A 24280-nucleotide genomic window follows, 5' to 3' on the forward strand; every position below is an offset into this window, starting at 1 on the left:
CCTTGAGAGATATGCAAGCAGTTTTACTCATTTGAACATGCACTGCATTACATTTACTTTGTGATAAGGACTGAGCAACAGAACAACATCCACATACATGTGACAGATTTTGATGTACTTTTGAGGCATTTTGCCTAATAAACAAACAGCCAATCTGACTTTCACCTTCTCTTCAGTAATTGTCATTTTACATAAAGGTGCCAGAATTACATCCAAGTAACTTAAGTTGAAATGTGACTAAGTGTTGGTATTATCACACAATAAATTATCAGAGTAGAAACAGCTGAACTGTTGTCTCTGTTGTCATTAAGTAACAGCTCTCATTTGAATAACCAGTTTGGTGATAAATTAAGAACAGCTCTTTGATTAGACAGTAATGAAGCAGCCACTTGAAAAGTAAAGCGTTTAAACCCCAATCCTCTTATTTGAGTATAGGCCAGTGATAACCAGCATATATCAGCAAAACACGACTCTAAAGGGAGGGGAGTTTCTTGCATCACCAATCTGCTCTGTCTGTCACTCTCTTCACTTCACCCGTCCATCTGTCCCTGACGGTTTGCGTGTCTGTGTCGCTGTCTGTCACTCAGTGTCTGTGATGACATCCAAGTAAAGCTTGAGTCAGAGAAAGTATTATTATGTATTTTATAGTGCATTTAATGTATTATGCATGATAATGTATTATTGATTTATTAGTACTAGTAGTATTTTTATTGTTGTGTGTATAGTACAATAACAATTAAAGGGTTAGTTCACCCAAAAATGAAAATTCTGTCATTATTACTCACCCTCATGTTACACCCGTAAGACCTTCGTTCATCTTCGGAACACAAATTAAGATATTTTTGATGAAATCCAATGGCTCAGTGAGGCCTGCATTGACAGCAAGATAATTAACACTTTAAAATGCCCAGAAAGCTACTAAAGACATATTTAAAACAGTTCATGTAGCCCGACGTGGTCATACTCAATTCTAGTCAGAATATGAGTCTGATACTGCTCCATTGGGCTTTGATTATGGGGGCGTATTTCAACCGATCCAGGAAAGACCTCAATTGGATAGACCTACAACCAATCAGAGCTACAGAGTAAGTGACGTATGTTGAGCGGCGCATAGTTGTCAACAGAACTCTTCTTAGCGACCATCGGGGCCAGCTGATAAATCAAACTTTTGCCGAATCCTGTAGGAAGGACGGCAAAGACATCTTTCCCCATCGACAAATGCCTTGATCGCGGTCCTCTGTTCCTCTTTTAAAATTAATGCGCTGTTGATATCTTCTATAACGGACGCGATGGCGTGGAAAATACATCGCGGAGCGCAAAGAAGAAACTGACAACACATCGACAGACGAGACAGAGCAGGTTACTTATGATATTAAACAAAGTCCCAGCTTTCAAACTGTGTAGTTATTAAAAAAAATTCAAACAATAAAAACCGTTTTGTGGCTCTTTAATGTGTTGTGACCATGATCGTGACAGATTGCTGTAGCGCCTCAGCTCAAGAGGCTCGTTAACCGATCATCTCTTCCTACTAGTCCATTTATAGCATCAAATAAACATGAATGAACATGAGAATGAATGTTGTTTCAAACGCGGAAAGACGTCAATATGCACAATTTTTCAAGTTTAACTCCACCGATGTTAATCTTCTAACTCCTGACTGCTTTGTTGGACAAAATGGCGGATGCGGCGTTCTGATTGGTTAGATCGCTTGTCAATCAAACTCCCCAAGCGCTCTTTGATGACGTGGGTGGTTACGTAACCGCAGATAGCCTGTCCATCATCGATTAAAGCCCGCCCTGGCAATTTGATTGGCTCGGCCTTCTGGGAGCCGAGCATAATTACTCCACAATGGATCGAGTCCAGACCGAACTTCCCGTCCAAAAAATGTTGTGGGCGGGGTTCGGGCTGGCACCCAGGCTAGTGACTACAGTGGTTCAACCTTAATGCTATGAAGCGACGAGAATACTTTTTGTGCGCCAAAAAAACAAAATAACGAGCTTCGAAACTTTATGAATCTTTTGTTTCGAATCAGTGGTTCGGAGCGTGTATCAAACTGCCAGTGTCACGTGATTTCAGTAAATCTTCGTTAAGTAAAGGCTTCGTTACGTCATAAGTGTTCCAAAACATTAAGAAATTTCAATGGTTCACATGACTTTGGCAGTTTGATACATGCTTTGTACCACTGATTTGAAACAAAAGATTCGTTAAGCATTGAAGCTTCATGAAGCAGTGTTTTGAAATCGCCCATCACTAGATATTGTTGAATAAAGTCTCTTTTTTTTTTTTTTTTTGTCTCACAAAAAATATTCTTGTTGCTTCATAACATTAAAGATGAACCACTGTAGTCACATGAACCGTTTTAAATACGTCTTTAGTTAGCTTTCTGGGCATTTGAAATTGTTAATTATCTTGCTGTCAATGCAGGCCTCACTGAGCCATCGGATTTTATCAAAAATATCTTAATTTGTTCCGAAGATGAACGAAGGTCTTTCGGGTGTGGAACGACATGAGGGTGAGTAATTAATGACAGTATTTTCATTTTTGGGTGAACTAAAGGCCCCGGTATACTTCAAACGAAATTGAAGAACGAAATGATGTGACGTCATTTCGAACAAAATCAGGCCAAAACAAAGTTCGTTTTGTGTTCTTTTTGGAAGTTTGAAATGGCTTGCCAAAGTGAACTTTCAGGAAAAGTTTGCTCCAGCTGCAAAACTCCTTCGTACTACCATTGGTCAGTGACGATAACGTAATAGGAGGTGTGCGCAGAGGCTCCGCCTTCTCTCGTGTGGAGCGCGTCTCTGAATCATTTCGTGTGTTTGAGTTTGTTGAGGTAAGAGCTCCGTGGGTGAAAACATGAACACATTGGATAGCCGCTTTATAGTACAAAATGAGGCACTAACACTGTTTTTCATGTTTGATGCTGTAAAGCTGCTTGATTTTAAGCAATCTTTTGAATAAAGTGCTATATGAAGACATGACATGACTGGAGTGCTAATTTGCAGAGCTCGTGCTAACATACCCATCTTGTTATGATCAGACGCTTTTCTTATGCTTTCTATAATAAATGCTTGCTGTTTTCTCATTTTTGTTGTTTATTTTGTTACTGAGAAGAAAATGCATGACACATATTTACATATTCATATAACCGTCGCTCTCAGCAGTGTGGGCGGTGTCAGATGTTCGTTTACAGTATATCACTGGTCACGCATTTCGAACTTCGTTTTACTCCTAAATGAAGAACGAAAAAGAACTTCGTTTGAAGTATATCAGGGCCTTAACCCTTTAAATAGAACATCAATGTAGTTAAAATGTATTACTGATTTGTTAGTGGTATTTTTTTTTATTTAAACAGCAATGCTGAAATTAAACAATTATATAATTTTACATATTTAATGAAATTTGCTTAAAACCCATATATCGATCAACTGCTCATATTTTTCCTCTAGCTTTGTTGTAACATTTGCACAAAATATTTATTTAATTATTTATCCATTTGTGTATTTAATTTATAGCAGTTAATTTAAAACTGACAATTTTCAACCAATTAATTTGAGGTCATGATTGAGATGCAGCATATGTCAGGGACTTGTTTCTGACTTAATGCCATGGGGTGGGAACTCCATGTTCTGCTAGGAAGAAGAAAAAGTAACCACACAGAGTTTCCATTCGACTAAACTCACACTGTCTGCACCTGCACGCCTTCCCAGGCTGTTCCTTATGGAGAAACACTGAAAGAGGCTTGTGTTATGCAGCAAGTCCTGCAAGACACTGCTCTCAGTGTGTGAACTCATGTGTGCATGGAAAAAAAGCTTAGTGGAAGTAGAGGATGAGAGGAAGAGGTATAGAGAGGGAGATGAGACTTCACTGAGCAGTTCAAGGAATTACTGTACCCCGCTATATATATGAAGCCAAAAACTATTTGGATTGTGCTCTCTAAAGAGTAACATTTGCTTTCTGTCCCAGTGCATTCTCATCTTCTCGTCTCAGCAATAAAGAAGTGGATGAGAGGGATAAACCGAATACAAATGTACTAGGTATACAAATGAAATTACACCATTTAAATATGTCAATCTTCATTTTTAAAAATACAAAATCAGGTTGGAAGGATGTTTGTGACTGAAGGAGTCGTCACTGTTGAAATTAGTGTCACTGTCTGTGCCTGTCTCGCTTGGTGGTAAATGTAATTTAGTTTACCTGGGAAGGACTGACACCAGCTGTTCCTTAGTCACAGTTCAGCTGATGCAATTATGCCATTCAAACTGACTAAACACTCAGTTTGTTAAATGTCGGACAGATTATAAATGAGACGGAGAAGTAGAGATAAGCTGTTGATCTGCTTTCTGAGGCTGCTGTGATATGAGATGTGTCTCAGGGGACGGCCTGTTAGCTGAGTCAAGTTTATTGCCACTCTTCTCGTTACAGTCAATTTGAGAATTTGTTCTTAAATTATTTGAGCTGACATTTTGTAGAAAGCTTTCATTTATTCTCTAAGTTCTGAGGATAATTACAAGACAGCTCTTTTTTCCTAAAATTAGCTGCATCCATCCGTTCTTGAGATATTTTTGTGTCTTGTATGTGAGGGGCATACATTTCAAGAGCGTTCATGAGCACCCTTCTGAAACCTAAAGTCAGATGGTACGCCCTACAAACAAGCTTGCGACAGGGCAAGCAATGCTGACATTGTTTTTCCCATAATACCTCAGGGGCATTTTCGTGATGTCCTGACCTGTTTGTCCACTGCTGCATGGCCACAGTGTCTTATCAGTTCTTCATTCCTCTCTCTCTCTCTCTCTCTCTCTCTCACTCTCTGTTCCTCTTTCTTCCTTCTCATTGTCTCTTTTTGTCTCTTTTGTCCATCACTCTCTCCTTTTCACAATCATGTTTACTTCTTTGAGTTCCTCACAGACTCATCATTCCTCTGGCTGTAAATGTAACTGTAGTAAGTAAAGGGTGGTCGCTAAGCATGATAAATTGGTATAAATTTGACAACCAGTAGAAATGTTGGATCATCATCTCTGTGATGTTGCAATGTAGCATCTTCATGCATGTTTATCCTTTGCATGCGTTTTTCAGATTTGTCATTTTAAACTATCAAGAAATTTAAACCATTCAAGTGCAGTGAATATGAAAGAGAACTCAATTTGGTACTCACACTGTTCTGAGCACAAAAAGCAATTTTTGCAATTTATTGTGCTTAAAGGTGATAAAGAGGATCTTTTCGTTGACTGAGAAACCAAAGACTGTTAGTGAGTTTTTGAAATGAGCGCATGCATAAGAACAACCCCCCTCCTTCACGGCTCATTTCGAGGGAACGCCTCCCAAAACTCGTGCACGAGTATTGGAACACGAGTGTTTACCACCGGCATTCGCTGTATCGTGTTAGTGGATTCATTATGTCGGACTCACCGCAGGTAACTCATAATCTGCAGATGTTACTCCTGTCTCCTGACAAAAACATTGCATGCGGCGCCTGTGGAGTGTGGAAAGTTACTGGAGCGCGCAGCCGCGCACGTCTCGCACAAGGAACGTCATGGCAGTGATTGACAAGCCAGAGGGCCAATCGTTTACGCGATCATCGATTGGCTGATGTTTTTAAGGCCCTACCTCGTGCACAGATGATGTATATTAATATTATTCCTTTCAGTGCACCTAATAAATAGTCTTTTATCTGTTAGTAAAGACAGTTTTAAATAATATTGCAAAAATGTATAAAACAAAACATCCTCTTTAGCACCTTTAAATAAAGGAAAAAAGTTGGGATAAAATCGGATGTGTGTCAGTATCATTTTTAAGCCTTGTCATTTTAGACATTTTTTTTTCCAAGCAGTAAAACATGAAAGAGAATTCAATTTGGTACTCGCGCAAGGTTCTGACAGATGGTTTTCTCTGTGCGCTCACAAAGGTGCTCGTCAAACAGTTTGTAAACACTCAGTTTAATTCATTTTCATGGTTTATTGCTCTTAAAAGGTCAATTACACACTGCAATTTGATTACTTTCATTTTGTGTGTTTTTTAACTTATCTTTTACTTAAACTGAAAAACTGAAAAAGCAGCCTTTTTCTTTTTTTCTATTGTATTTATTTGTTTTATTGCTTTGTAGTTTCATTATCTGTTCTTATTTTATTATGGACTGTTTACTTGCATTTAAATTTACTTTTTACTGTACATTTAGGTAGGCTAGTATTAGTTTTTGTAACAAACTAATTTCCTTCAAAAATTACTACATCATGATAATGTTGTCATGAAATAAAATTACTCCTATTGTGATTGTGATAAGAGTTTGGTCATATAGTCATATGGTCAATTTGGTCATATCACCTCATCCCTAAGTCAGTAGTTTAGAAGGAGTGGACATTCCTTAAATTCACATTGTTAACAGCCCAGGATGTAGTTCAGCCCTCATGATAATAGAGAGAAAGCGAAGTGGAGCTGACTACTGCTTATTGGAGCTCATCCAAAATCCTGTGTGTTGTACTTCTTTCTTCTTCTTTGCCAAGGTCAAGAGGCCCAGAATGTTTTTGCAAATGGTGGTTGTTGTATGAACGTGAAAGATCTTCTGTAGTTTCTAAGAGATGTGTTAACAGAGCTATTATTTTGCCATCTAAATGGCCACAAACTGAACCAATCAGAAGCTCCTCTGAAATGTTTGTTTAGTGGTAATGAGTGGGCATGAAAGCCCCACCCACTTGTGGGCAGAACAAATCTTGGTTGCCATAGTTGCCCATTCATGTCTATAAGGAAAATTAAGATAAATGTTCCATATTTTTAATGCTGAATAAGTCAATATGGCTATTTTTAGAAAGAAAAAAGTTTTGCTGTTGTTTTTTTGCACAGAAATTACATATCGAGTGTGAAAAACTTTATGCAATTTATTAATAAACCTTTTGGTGGTGTCAATGTTTTGGGAAATGTGAATATCACATGCTTTTGACTGGAACTCAGCAGGACTTATATTCTTAATAAATATGATGGAACTATTCATGAGGAGAAATATTCAATATTTGAATACTGAATTAGTCAAATTGGCTATTTTTAGAAAGAAATACAATTTTTTTTTTAGCACAAAAATACATATTGATAGCGTGAAAAGCTATGTAATTTATAGTGCATTTAACATTTCGTTATAAATCATTTTCCACACAATATATAGCATACTATCATAAACAGCCAATCTTTTGCACATTGATGGAATTAAAAAAAAGAAAGAAATACTAAGATATACATTTTTTTATCCAATTAACTGAATGAATAATTGTCAGAGTAATCAATTATAAAAATGATTGCAAGTATATGTCTTTCCCTCTACTCTTGGCCTACTGATGCCTTCATAAACATCCTAAAATTTTAACCAACCAAGCGGTTTAAACCAAGCTGGTTTTCTGGTCTTAGCTGGTTTCCCCAGCCTGGTCTTTTGGCTGGTTTTAGAGGGGTTTGGGGGACTTTTCAGATCAGCTGAAGACCAGTTTAAACCAGCTAAGGCTGTTTTTTTTTTTTGTTTTGTTTTTTTTGTTTTTTTGTCTTCCAGAATGGCATCACTGTCTGATCCCCAATTCGAGCCACCTAGGCATGCATCATCATATGTGACGCCTGACGTCTGTACACTCAGCTTACTGTCACTGATACTAGCAGACTTACATGTTTGTTATGTGCTGTCAAAACCTGCTTTAGACAGTCAGTCTATCCATTTAAATGTAAGGATTTTATCTATTAATTGTGTTAGTAGAACATCGGGATGTTAATTAAACTGAGATCAGAAGTAATGGCATGTTTGGCGATGTACAAACAGCACTTTCTGAGTCTGTGTGTGCGCAAAGCTTTGAGCAGGTGGCTGCCATGCTGTTGTCTCATTGTGTTTGGTGTGTCAGTGGATGCTACCAATCTGAGCCGCGAGACACCAGTGCTGTTTCCTTTGTGAGCGAGAGAGAGAGAGGATAAGGAATGAGTGAAGGAGTAGAGAGTGGATAGTGTGAGAGAGAGGCAGATGGAAGCGACGCAAACGCCCACCAGCCTGATTTCTCCTCCACCTCCTCTCGCAAACACGGCTTTGTGTGTAATGATTAACCGATCGCAGAAAGGCAAGAAGATATCGCCTCAGCCCTCATAGGAAGTGACACACACACAGTAACATTATATAAACATACAGTGTCTTTGCTCAGAGAACAGTGAACATGACTGGACCGAAAGGAGGATACTACAAAGCAGAATTGGGTAGGAACTTATTGCAAATACTTTGACAAAGGAAAATGCTTTGTCTCAAAATTATTTGATGTGTTTTTTTAAACTGTGGCAGGTACATGCTTTTGTTTGCCTGTGCTTTGTTATGGCTCGGGCGCACTCCTGAGGAATTGTGGGGCTGTTCAGGCTACTTGATCGAATGCTTTGTTTTCATGAACGGCGGTGATGATCATTGTTTTGCACTGTTTCAATGTAGGCTTGTTCTGATATCAGTTGATTTGTTTGCTCTTTGACCTGGTCATAGCATGCCTATACATGGTTCGAGATTCCTGATGAGAATAGCAAAAATATTAAATGCTTTTGAGGGCGCTTGAGGTTTTGCAATTTTTATGTTCACAATTTAAATGTGATTTTGACACTTTGTTCTTGTGTTACAGGGGAGCCACACAAATTTGACCCCACATTCAGAGGACCCGTTCACAATAGGTAGAGTAAATCGTACTTTCTTTTGATGCTTTTTGGATTTTCGATTTAAGGCCGCATATATCACTTCATATGTCACTTCATGTACACGTATCCTTATTATTATTATTATTTTTAGTAGTAGTAGTATTGTTATATTGGTATTTTATTTTATATATATAAAAAGTGTGTATATATATATATATATATATATATATATATATATATATATATATATATATATATATATATATATATATATATATGTATGTGTGTGTGTGTGTGTATATATATATATATGTGTGTGTGTGTATGTATATATATGTATATATATGTATATATATATATATATATATATATAATGTGTGTATGTGTGTGTATGTATATAATGTTTGTATTTATGTATACAGTCAAACCAAAATTTATTCTGACACCTTGAACATTTCATTCATTAATAGTTTATTCACTATAGTTTAAAAAAAATGTTAATAAAATATGACAAGATCTCAGAGATCTCACAAACTGTGTCAGAAAAAATTACTCTTATTATGTCAGATAACAGTTTAGCAAAACGTGGTCAGGTCAAAGTGTCTGAATAATTTTTGGTTCCAAATTTTTATCAGTTTTACAGGTAGTCCACTGTATGAAGAAGTTTTGGGTATAATATGTCAGTTTATTTTAGTTTGCTATCCTCACTTACATAAATTAACAATAGTGTTGTTATATATATATATAAAAATATAATTTCAATTTATATATTTATTTATTTAATTTCTTTCCAAAGGACAAAATAAGAACAACTACAACAACAGTTTTATACATAAAACAAATGCTTACATACCTAAATGGTGACTTCGTATTGACTTCCTATTGTTTTAAAATAGGCCAATTCTAACTACTGTAAGCGTACAACCCATCATCAAAAGTAACCTTAAAATACAACTTTTGGTATTTATAGAAGTGAATAAAGCCATTATTTAGTCTTTTATGAATCATTTTTACTTTTAAGACATCTACAAAGGAAGGTTATTTTCATATTTAGCTAACTTCTGGCAATATTTAGTAGCAATAATGCCCCCAAAACACACACACACACTCTCAATACGTTGTCCTTTTGTCTGTCCCTGATTTGCATGTGTCTGTTATTGATAAAAATATTGACTTCATTCATGGACCTGTCGCTCCGCTGGCCTGTTTTTCACTCTTATCCAGAGCTGCTGGTGGATCAATGGTTAGTTCAGCAGTGATAGCGGACAGCACAGCTTTCACTCCACCGATGCAGAGAAATCAATGACTGTTGCTCATATGTCTTGTGTTGTTGTGTCTCATTAGCATGTGTGCTAAATAAGATTCAGAAGACTGTGAGGTAATTCTGCTATTATTGGACAACAAGTCATGGGTTTCAGTTTATTTTTGTTGCTCTCAATACAAAGTGACCATCACAGTGTGCAGCTCAGCGTGTTTCTAATGGGGTTTTCCTGTTCTTAGTTCGTATTTGTAAGGCCTGGCTACTGCTAATTAGGGTTGACTGATGTAAAACGCTTAAGCTCTGTTGGGTTAGCACAGCATGTGGAGCTTTGCTACTGTACGTTTGCTGTGATCAGGTGTGGTACATTCAAATGTCACAACTGACCTGGTTGTTTATCCTATAGTGGCTCAGTAATAACATGATAAAATGTATTCTTTTTAGTTGTTTATGGTTTGATAACCATGAGACTTAATAGACTTATTTTTTGACTGTTTTTTTTTTTTTTTTTTCAAGCACAAAAGGAGAATTTGTGACCTTTTTATTTTACACAAATATTTCTATACAACAGCAGTTTATAGTGATCAGATCTGTCTAGCTACAAAAGCACCATAAAAGTCCATATGATCCTTGCACTATATTGAAAGTATGGGTGCAACAGATCACAAAACACACAGTTTGGTTTATATTATGGCTTTTTGAGTCACAGATAGGATGTTTTTTTTTTTTTTCAGCAAAAAAAAAAAAAAATGGACAGGGAAGGACAGATGTAACTTTGCTTTCCATTTATTACACAAAGAACAGCCTACTTCGATACCACAGCAAAAACTACTTTATTAAAGACAAGTGCACAGTCAGTAATACTAATAAAATAAGAACAAATACACAAATTACAAGCATAGATATATACAAAAGTTACAAATAAAGTATGGTCTAACTGTAGTATTCAGGTACAGAATTGTAATAAGTGTAAAATAACACTGCATAGTGTTCACTGTATAAACTAAATATAGATTGATCTTTGTTAAAATTGGGTTTTGTTGTTTGATTTACACTAATGACACAGACAGCAGCAGGTATTTATAGGTTGCTGTCACTTTAAGACCTAATGCATGGATCCAATATAATGATACACATCCGATTTCTTTCTCAACTGTTTACGTTCACTTAAGACGTAACCGACTGCGTGTACTAAAATACTTGCCGAGATGGGTATTTTGAGAATTTTGTGTCTATGACCCCCGATATGATTGTAAAGCACTTTGGGTGTACAGTAGTACATAAGAAAACCCCTATATAAATGCCTCATTCATATGTCTGTTAAAGCACAAGGAGAAGCGAAAGAAGAATCGATTCAGTGTTCGCACGCTGTCTGAAACGCAGCTCTGTGTGCTTTGTGTGCGCACAGAAAACAGAGCATGAGTACTAAATCGAGTTCTCTTCTTCTTGCGCTTGAATGTTTCAAGTGGCAAGACTTGATAAACTATTCCGTGAATCACATGCGTGCTGAACCGTGTGTCCTGGTTCGTATGGATCACGGATCAACTACGATCTGTTATACCCCTAATTCAAAGTTTTCTGAAGTTTTAAAGTGCCCCTATTATGCTATTTTAAAGTTCCACATTTTGCTTTGGAAGTCTCCTACAGAAAGCTGAAACTTCTACAGTGTCTGAAACGGTTCGATAATAATTCAGTTTTTCTAAAACCCTTCTTTCTGAGAGACTACTCTTATTGGTCAGATGGCAAAGGTCTATTGTGATTGTTCTTCTGCTTACAGTTCGTGTTGGAATCTAAACGACAATTTCCATATCTGAATTTTAGCTCTGGAGGCTTCCTCAGCACTTGCATACAGTGATATGAACAGGAACAATGGCGTCAGTTTTACCATATCAATTTGAGCCCGAGTCCTCATCCTTTGTAAATTTAAGTATTTTCTTTTGCAGCGCAGAAAACAGTCTGATTTATATTTTTAATTGGCCAGCTTTCCATCAGTCCATTAACAAAATCTCACCAAAAATGGCACCGAAGCTGTATTGCATTAAATGTCACTGACTCCCAGTAATGTGTCAGATCCACACCTTTGTGTGAAAGAGGCCCGACGGAACCGCCCACTCCCCGTCTGTGTTGAGCGGAATATAAATATAGCTCAGGAAACGCTTTTACAGGCGATACCGACGGAACTGTGGGTTTGTAGTTTACACATCAGACACATCACTCATTTCCACTGTCCTCCACATTAGCTGTCCACTCAAAGTGTACTGTGAGTTAGTGAGATTTGGTTTAGTGGAATCAGTACTAAAAGACTGAAGATGTATGTATTTTACTGGTAATCCATGCTTTTGAGTGTGTGGTATTAGGACACATTACCACAACATAAAGTTTTGTCTAAGTTCTACAGACTTCCTTGTAGCATATTGTTTATATTAGCTTCTAGATATCTCATTAGCTTAAAATTCACTAAATACACTTAAAGTAGGCATAAAACGGAAGTTGTGATAGTATTTTCTTCCCTATTGTGACATATAACCGAGTGAAATATCTTATTGAACAAGAAAAAATGTAGGGTGGGAATTGATTGAATAGTTGTGGTTTGCTATTGCTGTGATCTCATGTGAGTGACAGGTTGTCCCGCCCTCACGTGAAAAACGTCATCAGAATGTGCACGGATAAATCATTTGTAATAAACAGTTTTGGGGTAACGCATTACAAGTAACTTGAGTTACGTAATCAGATTACTTTTTTCAAGTAACTAGTAAAGCAACTGAGTTACTTTTTCAAATAAGTAACGCAAGTTACTTTGTTTTCCCATTCATTGGCTGACACCTCTCCAGTCCCCATGTTGAGAGAAATCAGGAGTGCAGAGGCGTTGTGTGCGCTGTGTGAACATGATGGTTATTCTAGACTAGTTCTAGACTAAATGTGAGCAAGCATATATTTATTTATTTACTTCTTCTCCTGCGTCCTGTTCTTCTGCACTCCAGAATGGCAGCATCTACTCTGAGGCCTATTCATGTCACTTTTGGTGTGAAAGGGCCTTTACATTTGCCTAAAATAGAACAAAAACAAACAAACAAACAGCCCAGCCGAGATGAGAAAAAGTAACGCAAAAGTAACGTAACGCATTACTTTCCATAAAAAGTAACTAAGTAACACAATTAGTTACTTTTTAGGGAGTAATACGATATTGTAATGCATTACTTTTAAAAGTTACTTTCCCCAACACTGGTATTAAATACTGCAATATTCAGTATATCTTCTGGGCATTCTTACCTTAGTATGTTTAGTGTACAATGATTTAGGATGCACTATCATTATTATTTTAGTATTATTTATATACTATTATAGTATTTATTAATAATTGATTATTTTTTTATTTCAGTTTTATATTTAATAATATATATATATATATATATATATATATATATATATATATATATATATATATATATATATATTATATATATATATATATATTATATATATAATTTTTTTTTATATGATATATTTAATAATATGTAAAAGCCTATGTCTTTTTTAATATTTTCTTTTCTTTCTTTTTTTGCTATTTCAATTTGGCTTCAATTTATTTTTATATTTTATTTTATATTATTGTAGTCATTTTAGTACTTCAACTTAAACTTTTTTTATTTCAGGTAGTTTCCAAGGCATCATTTCTAATTTTTATTTATTTTTATTTTCTTTTAAGTTGAAGTTTTTCATCTAATTATATTTTATTTCAGCTTTATGTTAGTTAACAATACAATTTTAATTAGTTTTAGTTAACATTAGCAGCCCTGTGCACTACTTCATTACTTGCATACTTTTTAGGATGGATAATATGCGGATGCAGCACATCTGTTAATCTCTTAGTTGCCCTGCTGTGACCTCAGCCTCATTTTCTCTGTCTGCAAATCTGCTATATAGACCAGTTCTTTTCAACTAGTTGGTTGGCACTCAAAAATGGGCCACAAGTCTGTTCTGTCGGGGTTACAGTCAGCATGGAAAAACAATGGCAAATACAGTATACGTGTACTGTGTATATAGTTGTATTTTTTAACACTGTTGTAGAGAAAATTTTTATTTTGTTCATAGATTGAGGGTTCACAATAGTTATACGTTTTATTTGACAACATTTAATTAATTAAGAGATTATAATTCATTAAAATATTTATTGAAATACTATTATGAATGTAAATATACTGTGATTTATTCACTCAGTGCTCTCATTCTCTCCCTTACATTCTGTCTTTCTCACATTCCCACTGCAGGGGCTGCACAGACGTGCTTTGCTGTGTGATCTTTGTCATCGTCATCCTCGGATACGTCGTTCTGGGAACAGTGGGTGAGTTACACTCATTAACGTGTGCTTCAGCAGAGAGGGTTGCGTAATGCGGCTCATGAATCCAGCGCTATTAAGCAGCCAAATAGAAGCGACGGGGGAGCGTCAGTCGTAAACAGCAGCCTAATGCGGTGTCATTATGTTCAGTTACACTGCCCTCACCGTATGTGGCTGTTTTTATAAGGACAGTCATTTAATCCATTCTCAAAAAAAGCAAGAGGACTCACACGAACCCATTCATTCACTGTGACATTTGATTGCTTACATCATTCATGGTTTAAATGTGGAGTCTGTGGTTAAAACTGTCAGAGGCTCTTTTCTGGAAGACTCACAGCTTGCTGACTGTTGGATCTGTCTGTTTTGGAAACATGCCGCCAGTGTTATATATATACAGTGGCGCCCAAATATTTTGCATTGAAAATCTGGGATCCAACATCTAATTTTAAAACAAAGTTTTTAAAATAGGATCATGTGACACTGAAGACTGGAGTAATGGCTGCTGAAACTTTAGCTTTGCCATCACAAGAATAAAAAGCATTTAAAAATATAAAAAAATAATAAAAACAGTTTTTTTAAATAGTAATTATATAAAGTTTTTTTTTTCTAATTTTTCAGTTAGGCTTATTCATTCAAATTATGATACATATTCTTTAGTCGTCTCAGACTTTTGGACTTTTGGAGTATAAGTCTTGCTGTTTCTCCCAGTGCATTTTCTTTCTCACACTGATCTCATTCCACTTCTCTCTGATGCCTTATTGGTTTAATCCTGACTAGGCTACATTAATGCGACTGTCTTTTCTGTTGCCCTTTGAAGTGCACTGACATCTCATGTGACCCTTTTAGACTTGAGGTGACATTCCATGACCTCTTAAGCTCAAATTCACTTTTCCATGCAGACTTAAGTGGAGACAATTAAATCATCAGGCAGAATCATTCTCCACAGAGCTGCAGTGTGTTCGATTCACTGTGCATTTGAATCGCATGTTAAATTACATAAAGAGCCTCTTGTGCTCTAAATTAAATAAGGGGTTTCACTTTATTTTTAGTTTGTTTTTCAGGCATCTTTTCTTGTTTGTCCTCTTTGCTTGTGCCTGTTCCTTCTCAACAGGAACAGTGGGTGTAGTTTCAGTGCTATAAAATACTGAGGTTGCTGGTACAAAAAATAAAAGACTGTTTTAAATGTGTTTTTTAATTATAGAAATTATTTGAGATGCATGATTTAGATGACATGGCTTGTGTTATATTTTTTTAAGCTTGGATGCATGGGGATCCCCGGAAAGTGGTCTACCCGACAGACAGCTATGGGCAGTTCTGTGGACAGCGGGACACTCCTAATGCGTGAGTATGAGTCCGGGAGGAGTGTTAAAGCCATTATATTTTAATTAAAAAAATTAATAAAAACATTTAATAGTAGTCTCACACTTTACATATTATATATATATTATATTATATTATATTATATTATATTATATTATATTATATTATATTATATTATATTATATTATATTATATTATATTATATTATATTATATTATATTATATTATATTATATTATATTATATTATATTATATTATATTATATTATATTATATTATATTAAATAATATTATACTGGATTGAGACACCTTCTGTTTCTCCCCCACAGAAATAAAGCCATATTATTTTACTTCAATATTTTACAATGTGCCAATCCTACAGTCCTCATTAACCTCCAGTGCCCTACAACTCAGGTAATACAGACACTCTTGCAAACTCTCTGTCATTCTTTCTAAGCTATATTGCTCTGTATTTTAGCACGGCTTGTTTTATTTGTAGCTGATGTTTCTCTTCCTCTCTTGTTCACCTCAGCTGTGTGTATCCAAGTGCCCAGATAGATTTGCCACATACATTGACATGCAATACAACTATAGACGCAATAAGACCTACTGGGAATACTACAAGCAATTCTGCAAGCCGGGATTCAACAATCCTGATAAGGTACCATGTGGATATCTTTAAGAGCCAGAACTTTGTTTAAATTCAGAGATGACAGAACAAAAATGCACACTGGCTTTTGATAAAAGTTTGAATATTCTTGAAAAAGACATGGAATTTTAATATGTATTTTTCCCCCAGGCCATTGAAATTAAATCTTATTCATTCAAAGTCAGACATTTATATAGTGAATATATAAGCTATATATTTATATATTTTTCATGTTACTCTCTACTCTAAAATATTTCTTTGTCTAAAAATTGCTAAAGTCTAAATGATTTATTAGCAAGTTGATAATTGATTGAATAATACTTATCCAGTAATCACAAATGACTGGAAAAATCATGGAAATTTATTAGTTAAAAAGAGGGTGAGAACGATGTTATTTCTGGAGGAATTTGTACGCCTATTATTGTCAGATACATTAGCACTTGTGATGACGATGGTTCATCTTAGCAAGCCGATACGTCAGATGTATCCTCCAGCAGGCGCCACATTTCTTTTGCGTGTTAGTGCGTAAATGCCAACGCAAACCATCAATGGTCTAATTCTGCTGAGTCACTGGATTTTCACACATGCACATTTAGCCAGGCTTGACAGACTGGAGAGATATTGTAGAGGGCAGAATGCTGTATAAGGATTGTTTTAGTAAAATATCTTCTTTTTTTCCTTTTCTATCCCATTTGGCAGCCGGTTTCTCAGGTGCTACGGGATGAAGATTGTCCCTCAATGATTGTGCCAAGCAGACCATGTGAGTTTTTATTTAAAAAAAAAAAAAAAATGGGGAAGAATGCATTTTAAAAACAATGCTTTCTGTCCTAAAATGTTTTGTCTTGATGCAAAATTTCAGTTCAGTAAATTTAAATGCACATCAGCACTAATTGTGTTTCAAAAGAATCTCAAAAGTTTGAGGAGTGAACTAGTGCCAGAACAAAGAAAACCCAACGTATATGTGTATAAGTGAGCTAAATTAATTCATGTTTTATGTATATATGTATGTGTGTGTATATGTATGTGTATGTATACGTATATATATGTATGTATGTATGTATATATATATATATATATATATATATATATATATATATATATATATATATATATATATATATATATATATATATATATATATATATATATATATATATATATATGTATGTATGTATGTATATGTATATATATGCATATACACATATATACACACACACACATATATATATATATATGTGTGTGTGTATACATAGACATTTAATATATATAAATGTAATCAACTTTTATGTTAGATGCGATTAATCGTTGACAGTTCTGATGTGAATATGAATAGAATCTTGTGCAGCAGGAGATCAAGAGTTTCAGTTTAGGGTACTGGACCTCTTTGAAGCCATCATGCATGCTTCAGTGTAAACATTGTGAGTAATATATGAGATAGAAAAAGAGACAATGTCTCTGGCAAGGCTGAGAAGGTCACTGTGTCCTCTCCATATCACCAGAGGAGACACAGAATGATACAAAACCCTGGGATAGCTGCTGCTTATCACCTCTCAGGAATTCAGGCCTTGAAGTCAGGGTGAAAAAACACAAGTTCAGACAGACACAAAGCATGTCCTTAAAACATCTTTTGAATACTGTATATAAATACTTAAAGGGTTTTAATTTTGCATTATTCTTAATGTCTTTCAGTTCTCCAGAGGTGCTTTCCTGATTTCATCACCAGAAACGGGATGTTAACTGTTGCCAACCAAACAAGCTTCAAAGATGGACATGGTAAAACCAGAAGTGTCATCGATCTGAGAGATGCGGCAAAGTAAGATTCACTTATTAGTAGTGCTTAGGATCACTCATTTAAGGCTATAGCCTTCTACCAGCCTATTTAATAGATATTGGACTGCTGCTGCACTGTCTGTCTGGCTACAAAATAGCTCTTATTCAGTGTAGGAAGACAAGTTAGGCATGTCAAAACAGCCATGCTGTGACATATGAGCTTAGTTTAGTTGCGACAGTGCTTCTCAAATATCAACATTAATTGCACACACCATTCTGTTATCAAATATTGTTATATAATGACTGCTAAACTGTATAATTTACCTACATTGTTATATTACATATAATTTAAAAACTGTGCTAGTTTCATGTCTCTCGTATCACTCCGTGGTCTCCTTCTCACATACTCAACATTTCATGTCTATTTACATATTTATTTGGTTAAGTAGCTGAGCTACAGGTGGAATAATATACAGCTAGCTGGTCATTAACACAAAATAAACCTTCACTTTACATCAGGGTCCTAATCAACCTGCCAGAGTTTATATGAGTCCGATTTGAGTGTACACTACTGTTCAAAAGTTTGGGGTCAGTGAGATTTTCTTCATATTTTTGAAAGATGCTTCTTATGTGCTAAAGTCTGCATTTATTTGGTCAAAAATAGGTATCTCGTTAAAAATATTAGTACAATTTAAAATAACGGTTTTCTATTTAAATATATTTTAAAATGTAATTTCCTGTGATGCAAAGCTGAATTTTCAGTACCATTACTGCAGTCTTCAGTGTCACATGATCCTTGAGAAATCATTCTAATATGCTGATTTGTTGACATTTATTATTATTATTAATGTTGAAAACAATTGTGCTGCTTAATATTTTGTACATACAATTATACATTTTTTTCCAGGATTTTTTCAGGATTCTATTTTAAATAAATGCTGTTTGAAAGAGTATTAATTTCTCTCTCAAAAAAAAAAAATAAATAAATAAAAAAAAGACTGACCCCAAACAAATGTAATATCTTGATATTAAAAACATCTGCTTTTGACTTGGTAGATACAGCAGGTAAACAAATAATACAGTTATTTCTAACCTTTGTTCCTAAATATACTGTCTTTCCATCCAGGCAAGAGAGGAAAGTTTTATCTGGGTATGACATTAGGCCTTACAAAGGTCAGAGAGAATCTGGCCTTTTAAGCCATGCAAGTCAAGCTGTGCATGTCTGCATGAGTTTGCTGCTGCCATAATAGCACTGATGTAAACGCCTGGTGTGAAATGTCCCATGGGGTACATTCTTATTTTGGCAGGCAGGTTTCTTGTAACTAATAGACCACAGGACGTGTTCTTACATCTTTAGCTGTTGCTTTGCATCTTGCTGCAAGGTAAAATTTGTTAAAAGATTTCTATGTAGCTGTTTTTGAATGCAAGAATGTGTCCTGTGTGAACAGGCTTTAACCAGTTATACTTTTGGATTGAGTTTCACTCACAAAAACGAGCACTTTTATGCTATAATCTGCTGATGCTTAACAGCTCTTTACCTGATTGCAGAAAGCCACGGTTTTTGCTTCCTGTGTGTCTTTTGTAACATGCTCAATGCTTCTTTTTTGTAGCAAAGTTACAGCCATGCAGCAAGGAACAGAAAGGTCTTCATTTCTTGTCATCTTTGAAACTTGACCTTGTCCTTCGCTTATCTTCAAACTAACCTCCCTCACCACATATTCTGCACCTGCAGCATCTCAAAGAATCTGTAGAACAGAAAAAAACACATCTCTCTGTTTTTTCCCCTCATCAGAACTGAGGTCACTGACAAAATCGCACTGCCTTTCAGATGGCTGTCTGCTGAAAGAGCTTTTAAGAATATACAGTAGTTGCAAATAGAAGGAAGGAAGGTCGTTTTGCACTGAAACTTGATCATGTTTTCGGCCATGCAATATTGAGCGTAGGAGTTTGAAATGTAGATGACACTGTTAATATTGAAACAGAGATCTCTTCATTCACCAACAGCTTCTTTGCTGTTGAAAAAGAAACACACTTTTCATTAGCATTACTTGGAGAACTTAAAGGTGCCGTAGAACGTGTTTTCAAAAGATGGAATATAAGTCTAAGGTGTCCCCTGAATGTGTCTGTGAAGTTTCAGCTCAAAATACCTCATAGATTTTTTTTTTATTCATTTTTTTAATCGCCTATTTTGTGGCATCATTATAAATGCACTGATTCAGGCTGCGACCCCTTTAAATTCTCATGCTCCCCGCCCCCGGGCTCACGACTGCCTTAAACAGCATAAACAAAGTTCACACAGCTAATATAACCCTCAAAATGGATCTTACAAAGTGTTTGTCATGCAGCATGTATAATCGCGTAAGTACAGTATTTATTTGGATGTTTACATTTGATTCTGAATGAGTTTGATGGTGCTCCGTAGCTAAAGCTAACATTACACACTGTTGGAGAGATTTATAAAGAATCAAGTTGTGTTTATGAATTATACAGACTGCAAGTGTTTAAAAATGAAAATAGCGACGGCTCTTGTCTCCGTGAATACAGTAAGAAACGATGGTAACTTTAACCACATTTAACAGTACATTAGCAACATGCTAACGAAACATTTAGAAAGACAATTTACAAATATCATTAAAAATATCATGATATCATGGATCATGTCAGTTATTATTGCTCCATCTGCCATTTTTCGCTATTGTCCTTGCTTGCTTACCTAGTCTGTTGATTCAGCTGTGCACAGATCCAGACGTTAATACTGTCTGCCCTTGTCTAATGCCTTGAACATGAGCTGGCATATGCAAATATTGGGGGCGTACATATTAATGATCCCGACTGTTACGTAACAGTCGGTGTTATGTTGAGATTCGCCTGTTCTTCGAAGGTCTTTTAAACAAATGAGATTTACATAAGGAGGAAGCAATGGTGTTTGAGACTCACTGTATGTCATTTCCATGTATTGAACTCTTATTCAACTATGCCAAGGTAAATTCAATTTTCCATTCTACGGCACCTTTAATATCTGTTATCCAGTGTTTGGAAGTAACTAACTAAACCTAACTATATTTTTTAGTATCATGACAATAGCAAGCAGCAAGCTACTTTTTCCAGCAAGTAGTGGTATAGCATGACAAAATGCTGTTTTTTTTTTTTTGTTGTTGTTTTTTTTCTCACTCAGGAGCCGAATGAACTTCCACACTCTCTCATATGAACCTTTCACATGATTCTTTGAGTCCATGTGCAGATGTCTGCAGCAATATACAGATATTCTAAGATTTTTTTTTACAACAATTATACAACATATTTAGCTAGCTAGCTAAGTTTAGACTACTGCATTTATAGTAGCTTCGCTGTAGTTTAACTAAACTACTTTAAATTTAGTAGCTTGTAGCTTGACAAGCTAATTAGCCTCCACAACATTGCTGCTATCCTTTTCAAAACTACTTCACTTCTGTACAAATCAATGAGCATCACATAACTGTATAAAATATTCATGTAACTAGCTTACAAGTAATAAAAATCAAATCCATTGAATACACTACCATTCGAAAGTTTGGGTTGAATTTTTTTTTTTTTTGGTGGTAATGATGAATTTTCAGCATCATTACTCTAGTCTTCAGTGTCACATGATCCTTCGGAAATCATTAGAATATGCTGATCTGGTGCTCAAGAAACATTTCTTTATATTATCAATGTTAAAAACAGATGTGCTGCTTAATATTTTTGTGGAAAATGTGATATTTTTTAGGATTCTTTGATGAATAGTAAGTTCACAAGAACAGTATTTATTTGAAATAGAAATGTAACATTATTAACGCATTTACACATTTGATCAATTTAATGCATCCTCGCTGAGGGGGGAAAAAAACAAAAACTTTTGAACGGTAGTGTATTTACAAACACTTCTATCACCATAGATTTACATAAAGTGTGATATATTAATTTTTATTTTGACCTGAACGAAAACGAGACTGTGATGGTTAGAAATAAAGAAAAAAAAAAAAAAATGGAGAAAATTACATGTGATCAATGACCTTTTAGACAGAACGGCTTATTGTACAGACTGTACTTCTGCCTCTCACAGCATCTTTTTCAGTTGTCAGATAAAATAAACAAAGTATTAACCCTTGTCCTCCACTGTGCATGAAAAAAATGCCTTTTTTCATGAATGGAGGGCAATAGAACAAAACTGATGTCTTCTTAAACCATTAACACTTGTGTGAAACATCTGGTAACACCTGTGTGAAACATCTAGCTGAACTGTAGTGTGTCTTTGCTTCTTAGTTTTATGAAAAATGGACAGTATGTGGCACGTTTATGAGAGAGAGACACAAACCTCCTCATACACTGCTCTGTACAGTCAATAAAGTTGAATGTGGAGTTTGTATTGTTTTTTGATGTTTTTTTTGCTCTTTTACAGTGGCATCACCAGCTTGTTGGATGCAAAGGAGATCGGCATCAAGATCTTTGAGGATTATGCCAGCTCTTGGTTTTGGATCCTAATGTACGTATTATGTTAGTGTCTGACCATTAAACTAAATACAACAGATTAATATGTTGTAGCTGATCTGTTTTTATGGGTGTTTTCAGTGGTCTGGTGATTAGCATGCTGGTCAGTCTGATCTTTATTCTGCTGCTGAGGTTCACCGCTGGGGTTCTCTTCTATATGGTCATCTTCGGGGTCATCGCAGCTGTTGGCTACGGTTGGTATTGACTACAGAACCTTACAGACCAAAACTCAATACTAAACTTTGTCATATACTAGACTTCAATATCTAACAGTAACCTTTTAAAAGAATAGTCACTCTCATGACTGTTGTTCTTCAGAAAATCACTCTTTTAAAACTTCAAAAAGTCCTTTTTTTGTCGTCTTTTGAGTCAAATCTTTTCAGTGAATTAATTTATCCAGCTCAAATCGTTCACCCGACTTTCTCATAAATTGTTTGTTTGGATTGCAAATAAACTCTTCTGATCTTGTAACTGAACATAAAGGGTTAGTTTACCCAAAATTGAAAAATCTGTCATCATTTACTTACCCTAATGTCGTTCCAAACCCATAAGACTTTTGTTTGTCTTCAGAAATCTGAGATATTTCTGTCCCTCCAAACTCTGATGCTTCGTAATGTTCATTAAGAGAGATTGTAAACCTAATTCATATGAATCAAGCAGATTTTTCCAAGTCTTCTGAAGAGACACGATCACTTTATATAATCAACAGATTTAATTAAAGGATTTATTCACATAAATAATATTGAGTAAATATACATAGTGCATTCATATATGGTAAAGGAAAGCTCATGCATCCTTCCTTGACGTGCAAGAACCACTGAGGTTATTATTGCACGTCATTGAAGCGTCAGAGTTTTGGGTGGACAGACTTTCAACAGACGGACAGAAATCTCTCAGATTTCATTAAAAATATCTTTATTTGTCTTCTAAAGTTAAGCAAAAGTGTTATGGGTTTATAAATATATAAGGCTGAGAAACTGATGACACCCACTGTGTCCTGACTGTCACTTACAGGAATATGGCATTGTTATTGGGAGTACAGTTCTCTCAAGGGGAAGCCGGACTCTGATATCACCATCTCAGACATTGGATTCCAGACTGACTTTCGAGTGTACCTGCAGCTGAGTCAGACCTGGTTCATATTCAGTGAGACTTCTTCAGTTATTCCAGTATATATGTATTTATAGTGCGGTTTAAATCAAATAATAAATCTCAAACCAAGCAATGCATCTGCACTGTCAGGTTGATGAAGGTTATGAAAAGTTCAGTTTGATGGAAGAATGACAGCTTGATATTTTTCCGCAGTGATCTCCTTGGCTGTCATTGAAGCTTTCATCATCTTAGTGCTGATATTCCTGCGGAACAGAGTTCGTATTGCCATCGCTCTTCTGAAGGAGGGCAGCAAGTTAGTTTCTTTCTCTTCCTTTCGTTTAATGACAGTGCATGTAAATGAATAGAATAGATAAACATCTGAAACAAAGCTGTGAAATGTTGTTTTGTTTGTTCACATCTCTTTCTTTCCTACAGGGCGATTGGCTGCATCATGTCAACACTGTTCTATCCCATCATCACCTTTCTGCTGCTGTCTCTGTGTATCGCATACTGGGCCGTTACAGCTGTGTATCCAAATCTGAGTTTAATTGAATGCTGGATTAAGATTAGTATTAAATATCTTATATGTATATAGATAGATAGATAGATAGATAGATAGATAGATAGATAGATAGATAGATAGATAGATAGATAGATAGATAGATAGATAGATAGATAGATAGATATAGATATATTAAATGACACCCTTCAGCTTTAACTTGTTT

General features: G+C 35.5%; 1 protein-coding gene across 6 annotated transcripts in view; it reads left to right on the plus strand.

The window, feature by feature from the left end:
- slc44a5b (solute carrier family 44 member 5b) overlaps positions 1-24280 on the plus strand; it is a 40808-nt gene that overhangs the window by 8554 nt on the left and 7974 nt on the right. For 2 of the 6 annotated variants that reach the window (XM_048208761.1, XM_048208760.1), the window contains exons 2-13: positions 14152-14225; positions 15476-15560; positions 15868-15952; positions 16071-16199; positions 16887-16947; positions 17877-18000; positions 19084-19107; positions 22375-22458; positions 22545-22657; positions 23478-23609; positions 23769-23868; positions 23991-24083. In XM_048208761.1, coding sequence (XP_048064718.1) covers positions 14152-14225; positions 15476-15560; positions 15868-15952; positions 16071-16199; positions 16887-16947; positions 17877-18000; positions 19084-19107; positions 22375-22458; positions 22545-22657; positions 23478-23609; positions 23769-23868; positions 23991-24083 — 1104 coding nt within the window. Of the gene's footprint in view, positions 1-7972; positions 8209-8612; positions 8662-14151; positions 14226-15335; positions 15340-15475; positions 15561-15867; positions 15953-16070; positions 16200-16886; positions 16948-17876; positions 18001-19083; positions 19108-22374; positions 22459-22544; positions 22658-23477; positions 23610-23768; positions 23869-23990; positions 24084-24280 lie in introns of those variants that run through there. The other 4 variants (XM_048208764.1, XM_048208763.1, XM_048208765.1 and 1 more) reach the window with 4 other exon arrangements.

Source organism: Megalobrama amblycephala, linkage group LG12 (genome assembly GCF_018812025.1).
Source record: "Megalobrama amblycephala isolate DHTTF-2021 linkage group LG12, ASM1881202v1, whole genome shotgun sequence".
Classification (NCBI taxonomy): domain Eukaryota; kingdom Metazoa; phylum Chordata; class Actinopteri; order Cypriniformes; family Xenocyprididae; genus Megalobrama; species Megalobrama amblycephala.